The sequence below is a fragment of the Oncorhynchus tshawytscha genome, linkage group LG20 (assembly GCF_018296145.1).
Source record: "Oncorhynchus tshawytscha isolate Ot180627B linkage group LG20, Otsh_v2.0, whole genome shotgun sequence".
NCBI lineage: Eukaryota > Metazoa > Chordata > Actinopteri > Salmoniformes > Salmonidae > Oncorhynchus > Oncorhynchus tshawytscha.
In genome coordinates, this window is record NC_056448.1 from 52,255,289 (window position 1) to 52,263,519 (window position 8,231).

The 8,231-nt window shown below is 41.3% G+C and overlaps 1 protein-coding gene across 1 annotated transcript in view; it reads right to left on the reverse strand.

Annotated features, from left to right (window-relative positions):
- The window catches only part of musk (muscle, skeletal, receptor tyrosine kinase), a gene marked incomplete at its 5' end in the record, with an annotated part of 31,318 nt that extends 23,488 nt beyond the window's left edge, over positions 1 to 7,830 (reverse strand). The window contains 4 exon segments of the mRNA XM_042302807.1: positions 4,858 to 4,946; positions 5,105 to 5,128; positions 6,684 to 6,865; positions 7,571 to 7,830. Of these exon segments, the coding sequence (XP_042158741.1) occupies positions 4,858 to 4,946; positions 5,105 to 5,128; positions 6,684 to 6,865; positions 7,571 to 7,830 (555 nt within the window).
- Positions 7,831 to 8,231: the final 401 nt, after the last annotated feature.

An 8,231-nucleotide genomic window follows, 5' to 3' on the forward strand; every position in this document is an offset into this window, starting at 1 on the left:
CACATATGCACATCGCTATGTTTGGAGGAAAAAGTGGGACGCTTGCAAGCCGAAGAACACCATCCCAACTGTGAAGCACGGGGGTGGCAGCATCATGTTGTGGGGGTGCTTTGCTGCAGAAGGGACTGGTGCACTTCACAAAATAGATGGCATCATGAGGAGGAAAATTATGTGGATATTTTGGAGCAACATCTCAAGACATCAGTCAGGAAGTTAAAGCTTGATCGCAAATGGGTCTTCCAAATGGACAATGACCCCAAGCATTCTTCCAAAGTTGTGGCAAAATGGCTTAAGGACAACAAAGTCAAGGTATTGGAGTGGCCATCACAAAGCCCTGACCTCAATCCCATAGAAAATATGTGGGACAAACTAAAAAATGTGTGTGAGCAAGGAGGCCTACAAACCTGACTCAGTCACACTAGTTCTGTCAGGAGGAATGGGCCAAAATTCACCCAACTTATTGTGGGAAGCTTGTGGAAGGCTACCTGAAACGTTTGACCCGAGTTAAACAATTTAAAGGCAATGCTACCAAGTACTAATTGAGTTTATGTAAACTTCTGACCCACTGGGAATGTGATGAAAGAAATAAAAGCAGAAATAAATCACTCTACTCTTATTCTGACATTTCACATTCTTAAAATAAAGTGGTGATCCTAACTAACCTAAAACAGGGAATTTTTACTAGGATTAAATGTCAGGAATTGTGAAAAACTGAGTTTAAATGTATTTGGCTAAGGTGTATGTAAACTTCTGACTTCAACTGTATACATCAACACATTGATGAGATCACTAGAACGGTCTGCAGCATCCGACTAGAATCTGAAATCGAATGTCTACTGTTTGCTGATGATCTGGTGCTTCTGTCACCAACCAAGGAGGGCCTATAGCAGCACCTAGATATTCTGCACAGATTCTGTCTGACCTGGGCCCTGAAAGTAAATCTCAGTGAGACCAAAATAATGGTGTTCCAAAAAAAGTCCAGTCGCCAGGACCACAAATACAAATTCCATCTAGACACCGTTGCCCTAGAGCACACAAACTATACAGACCTCGGCCTAAACATCAGCGCCACAGGTAATTTCCATAAGGCTGTGAACGATCTGAGAGTCAAGGCAAGAAGCGTCTTCTATGCAATCAAAAGGAACACAAAATTCGACATACCAATCAGGATCTTAAAAATACTTGAAACAGTTATTGAACCCATTGCCCTTTTATGGTTGTGAGGTCTGGGGTCCGTTCAATCAACTTCCTGGCAGTTGTGGCTGCTTTATTGTCTCTACCTTCTTGCCCTTTGTGCTGTTGTCTGTGCCCAATAATGTTTGTACCATGTTTTGTGCTGCTACCATGTTGTGCTGCTACCATGTTGTGCTGCTGCCATGTTGTGCTGCTACCATGTTGTGCTGCTGCCATGTTGTGCTGCTGCCATGTTGTGCTGCTACCATGTTGTGCTACTACCATGTTGTGCTGCTACCATGTTCTGCTGCTACCAGGTTGTACTGCTACCATGTTGTGCTGCTGCCATGTTGTGCTGCTGCCATGTTGTGTTGTCATGTGTTGCTGCCATGCTATGTTTTTGTCCTAGGTCTCTTTTTATGTAGTGTTGTCTTTCTTGTCGTCATGTGTGTTTTGTCTTATATATATATCTAGGCAAGTCATTTATAAACAAACTCTTATTCACAATGGCGGTCTACCAAAAGGAAAAAGGACTCCTGCGGGGACAGGGACTGGGATTAAAAAATATATATATAAGACCGCCATTGTGAATAAGAGTTTGTTTTTAATGTTGTGACTAGGGGGCAGTATTTTCATTTTTGGAAAAAAAACGTTCCCGTAGCAAACGGGATGTTTTGTCAGGACAAGATGCTAGAATATGCATATAATTGACAGCTTAGGATAGAAAACACTCTAAAGTTTCCAAAACTGTAAAAATATTGTCTGTGAGTATAACAGAACTGATGTTGCAGGTGACAGCCTGAGAAAAATCCAATCCGGAAGTGACTCATCTTTTGAAAGCGCTGCGTTCCAATGAGTCCCTATTGAGCTGTGATTGTACCATCAACCAGATTACTCTTTCTCCGTATTCCCGAAGGTGTCTACAGCATTGTGACGTAGTTTTACGCATTTATATTGAAGAATACCCGTAAGCGGCTACATTGCGCAAGTGATCACCTGATGCTGCCAGAGAGATTCTCACGTAAAATACACATGGGAAAGAATTAACAAAAAAACTGAGCAAACTAGAATGCTATTTTGCCCTAAACAGAGAGTACACTGTGACTGGCCCAAACATAAGGACAGCTTTGACTATGTACAGATTCAGTGAGCATAGCCTTGCTATTGAGAAAGGCCGCAGTAGGCCGACCTGGCTCTCAAGAGTAGACACAATGCCCACAAATGTATCTTAAAACTGAGCTGAATTTCCTAACCTCCTGCCAAATGTATGAGCATATTAGAATCAAATATTTCCCTCAGATTATTCAGACCCATAAAAAATTGAAAACAACCTCAATTTCAATAAACTCCCATATGTATTGGGTGAAATACCACAGTGTGCCATCACGGCAGCAAGATTTGTGACCCGTTGCCAAAGCATATTTTGAAAATTTGAGATGACAGGGTGATTAGCAAAAGGCTAAGCTGTGTCTCAATATATTTAATTTGTGATTTTCATGAATAGGAATATTTTCTAGGGATATTTATATCTGTTGCGTTATGCTAATTAGTGTCAGATGATGACAACGGTCCCATTCACGGGATGGGGTGTCACTAGAGGTTAAATGACTTGCCTAGATAAATAAAGGTTAAATAAAATAATGCATGCAAAGCAGGATTTGGCCGATACCCGCTAATTATCAAAATCCAGAAAAGAGCCATTAAATTCTAAAACGACCTAAAAGGAATCGATTCCAAACCTTCCATAACAAAGCCATCACCTACAGAGAGATTAACCTAGAGAAGAGTCCCCTAAGCAAGCTGTTCCTGAGGCTCTGTTCACAAACACAAACAGGCCCCACAGATCCCAAGGACATCAAGAAAATTAGACCCAACCAAATCATGAGAAAACAAAAAGATAATTATTTGACACATTGGAAAGAATTAACAAAAAAACTGGGTAAACTAGAATGCTATTTTGCCCTAAACAGAGAGTACACTGTGACTGGCCCAAACATAAGGACAGCTTTGACTATGTACAGATTCAGTGAGCATAGCCTTGCTATTGAGAAAGGCCGCAGTAGGCCGACCTGCCTCTCAAGAGTAGACACAATGCCCACAAATGTATCTTCAAACTAAGCTGAATTTCCTAACCTCCAGCCAAATGTATGAGCATATTAGAATCAAATATTTCCCTCAGATTATACAGACCCATAAAAAATTGAAAACAACCTCAATTTCAATAAACTCCCATATCTATTGGGTGAAATACCACAGTGTGCCATCACGGCAGCAAGATTTGTGACCTGTTGCCACAAGAAAAGGGCAACCAGTTAACTCGGGACACTTAGGGACAGGTGTCCCGTCAACGGGACAGTTGTAAATCATGCAGATCCTTGTGTCACGATTGCAGATTTTAGAGAAACAACAAATATTGGTACATATAAGTGTCTTATATTGACTGAAAGCTTAAATTCTTGTTAATTTAACCGTACTGTCCAATTTACAGTAGCTAATACTGTGAAAAAATGCCATGCAATTGTTTGAGGAGAGCTCCTAACATCAAAACACATTTTTCGCCGTGATAGGTTTGGATAAATTCACCTCTGAAGGTGAAATGTGTACTTACATTCTGAAATCTTGCTATGATGTATCATCCAAAGGGTCCCAGAGATAACATTAAGTGTCATTTTGTTAGATAAAATAATTTTTCATATCCTAAATAGGCCCGATCTTGTATTTCCACTCGTTGAATTTGCAAAGAAAGGAATCTGTGAAACTCTAACCCTAAACGTTGTTTCAACCGGTCAAATGACATCCATATGTATTCCTCAGATATCCTAGAACGTAACCAGACTTCCCGATATCATTAGGGGGGGGGTTATATCCTATAGGACACCAAATTTGATCAGAGAGCGACGCCTTCATGGCACGCTGATGACGCAGCCGGTCTTCATTTGATTGACTGTATCTTTGTCAAATAAGCACCAATTGGGGTCAAACAAAGCTTGCTAGATAGCCAATGAGCTGGGCTTTACGGGAGTATCCGGTAACCCTGTATCTGTCGCAAAATGTAGCTGCTAACCTTGTGCGACAGCATGCCTTTTCCTTTTGGACAAAAATTATAAGAATATTCAGATTTATGAAGTTATAAACAAGGGTTGTTTTGCAAATGTTGAACTTATAATATGGCTACTAATACCGCAAAAGCTAAATCAAAGTCCAAGTATACAGATTTGGCAATAATCTTGCAGAAAAATTTAACATGAATGCAAATGATTTGCCCAAATGTGCCTGGGTGGCTTCACACTAAATGTCATGTAGTTCGCTCATACTTCAAGTTATCTGTCTGAAACTTTGCACATGCATTGCTGCCATCTTGTGGACACCATCGGAATTACAACCAGAGCGATGGCTAGAACACGGACCGTTCTGTTGCATTTAAAAAATAGTGGTAGAAAAATTACTTTTGTTTTTTACTTTGTATTTTCTTCTACCAGAAAGATTGTGTTATATTCTCCTACATTCAATTCACATTTCCACAAACTTCAACGTGTTTCTTTTCAAATGGTACCATGAATATGCATATCCTTCAGGGCCTGGCTACAGACAGTTAAATGTGGGTGTCATTTTAGGTGAAAATTGAAAAAAGGGGGCTATCCCTAAGAATTTGTATTTAATTTATTAACCATTAAAGTTATTTACCTGTTGGCTCCATTTCTGACAGGGGATACCAGAGCTGGTGATGTTGACTGGTCCTTGGTAGAACCTTCCTTTGTCATTGTAACACGTTGCTGTTCAGACAAATCATCATTATTAGACTGCAAGTAAAAAATGTAGTATTGTATATAACATTTGAAAAAAAATACATTAACACTTTTTTTACATACACTATTCTATTTACAAAGTATAATTCTTAGAACTCAGATTAAAGACATGAAACTAAACTTACTTGTGACTTGATCTTTCTTTATATCTAAAAGACAGAGTGTTTGAGAAAAATCATGAATATTAGAGAAAATACTAGTATTAGAGAGTAGATTAGTATTAGAGAGTATATTCGTATTAGAAAGCTGAGGACAGAGCTAAGGTTTGGGCTACGGTACAGTAAGTTAGGGCTACGATACAGTAAGTTAGGGCTACGGTTAGAGGTACAGTAAGTTAGGGCTAAGGATAGAGGTGCAGTAAGTAAGGGCTACGGTTAGAGGTACAGTAAGTTAGGGCTAAGGTACAGTAAGTCAGGGCTACGGTACAGTAAGTTAGGGCTAACTTACAGTAAGCTAGGGCTTATGTACAGTAAGTCAGGGCTACGGTAAAGTGGGTTAGGGATAATTTTAGAGGTACAGTAAGTTAGAGCTAAGGTTAGAAGTTCAGTACGTTAGGGCTAAGGTACGGTAAGTTAGGGCTAAGGTACAGTAAGTTAGAGCTAAGGTACAGTAAGTTGAAGCTAAGGTTAGAGGAACAGTAAGTTAGAGCTAAGGTACAGTAAGTTAGGGCTAATTTGCAGTAAGTTAAGGCTATGGTACAGTAAGTTAGGGCTAAGGTTAGAGGTACAGTAAGTTAGGGCTTCGGTACAGTAAGTTAGGGCTCCGGTACAGTAAGATAGGGCTACAGTTAGAGGTACAGTAAGTTAGGGCTACGGTTAGAGGTAGAGTAAGTTAGGGCTAAGGTACAGTAAGTTAGGGCTAAGGTACAGTAAGTTAGGGCTACGGTACAGTAAGTTAGGGCTAAGGTTAGATGTACAGTAAGTTAGGGCTATGGTACAGTAAGTTAGGGCCACGGTACAGTAAGTTAGGGCTAAGGTTAGATGTACAGTAAGTTAGGGCTATGGTACAGTAAGTTAGGGCCACGGTACAGTAAGTTAGGGCTAAGGTTAGATGTACAGTAAGTTAGGGCTATGGTACAGTAAGTTAGGGCTATGGTACAGTAAGTTAGGGCTACGGTACAGTAAGTTTGTGCTACAGTACAGTAAGTTGGGGCTATGGTACAGTAAGTTAGGGCTACGGTACAGTAAGTTTGTGCTACAGTACAGTAGGTTGGGGCTACGGCACAGTAAGTTAGGGCTATGGTACAGTAAGTTAGGGCTAAGGTTAGATGTACAGTAAGTTAGGGCTATGGTACAGTAAGTTAGGGCCACGGTACAGTAAGTTAGGGCTAAGGTTAGATGTACAGTAAGTTAGGGCTATGGTACAGTAAGTTAGGGCTATGGTACAGTAAGTTAGGGCTAAGGTTAGATGTACAGTAAGTTAGGGCTATGGTACAGTAAGTTAGGGGCTATGGTACAGGTACAGTAAGTTAGGGCTATGGTACAGTAAGTTAGGGCCATGGTACAGTAAGTTAGGGCTAAGGTTAGATGTACAGTAAGTTAGGGCTATGGTACAGTAAGTTAGGGCTATGGTACAGGTACAGTAAGTTAGTGCTATGGTACAGTAAGTTAGGGCTACGGTTAGGCCCATAGGGCTCTGGATAAAGTATTGCACTAAATGGATTAGGGTTCCATTTGGGACAGATCATGTTTCAGTATATCTTACCGACAAAGGGGATGGGTGTGCAGGCTCCTGGTGTTGTGTGTTGTGAGGGCAGAGCCATACAGTCAGGCATGGGGATAGAGAGGCCGGAGGAGCCAGAGGAGTACTGGCCTTTATGGGAGTTCCCTACCATCAGGGGCCACTCCTTACGACAGTAGAGCTCCTTCACTGCCAGACAGTGCTCCCTGGAGTAACACAGTAGAGAAACAGCAACCAACACTGTTGATGCTGTCATTGTTGGCTGTGGCCAGAAGATCCCAAACCCAAAACACATATGTGTGTTTTACGTAGGCCCTGGTCTGTACCATTTCTTTACCTTACTGTGCTAGAGAAACGTCATCCAATATTCACTGTAATCAAACATTGGAAGACAACACACTGTATCCAACCGTTACAACATGTTACAGACGATCCCAAAGCCGACAGCCATCTGTGTGCAGAATGTGGGCTATGTGCTATACACAAGGATGACTTTCCTAGATCATGAAGCAGTTACATTGGGATGCACTTCAACTGCAATGTTATTGAATGAGCGTGCTGTCTATGACACACATTTGTGTACACTTCCTGTAGGGTTCCTGCAGATTACCTGCAGATTGGTTTAGGTGCAGGTCCCAGGCCAGAAGGACTACCTGCAGATTGGTTTAGGAACAGGCCCCAGGCCAGAAGGATTACCTGCAGATTGTTTTAGGAACAGGTCCCAGGCCAGAAGGATTACCTGCAGATTGGTTTAGGTGCAGGTCCCAGGCCAGAAGGATTACCTGCAGATTGTTTTAGGAACAGGTCCCAGGCCAGAAGGATTACCTGCAGATTGGTTTAGGAACAGGCCCCAGGCCAGAAGGATTACCTACAGATTGGTTTAGGAACAGGTCCCAGGCCAAAAGGATTACCTGCAGATTGGTTTAGGAACAGGTCCCAGGCCAGAAGGGATGCAGTCCTGGAAGGAGAGATGACAGAGCAGGGAGTGGGCGGCAGGGCTACAGAGCATGCCCAGTCTGTCGAGATCCGCCCAGGCGCTCTGAACCATGAACTCCTGTGTGTCCTCGGGGTCATTGAGGGAGGAGTTAAAGAAGACCAGGGCATCGCTCCTTAACATGTCCCGACACACATTACCACGGTACGCACCACAATAACCCCCACTGCCTTTATATAGCCTGGAACAAAGAGACAACATATTATATACTGTATCACATCAGACCAAGGTTCAAATACTATTTAGGGTATTTCAACAAAGACATTTGTTACTGATTGTTTTCATATTATTTATTTCAAAAGACAAGTAGTTAAATATTTGAAATCCTAAAATTCAATCATTCAAATACACTCATGCATTTAAACCAGGTTTTTGAAAATAGTATTTGAAATTAGTATTAGAAAAATATTTGTATCAGTACAACGAACACCATATACAACCTGTATCCTATACAACCTGTATCCTATACAACCTGTATCCTATACCCTATACAACCTGCATTGTATCCTATACAACCTGTATCCTATACAACCTGTATCCTATACAACCTGTACCATATACAACCTGTATCCTATACA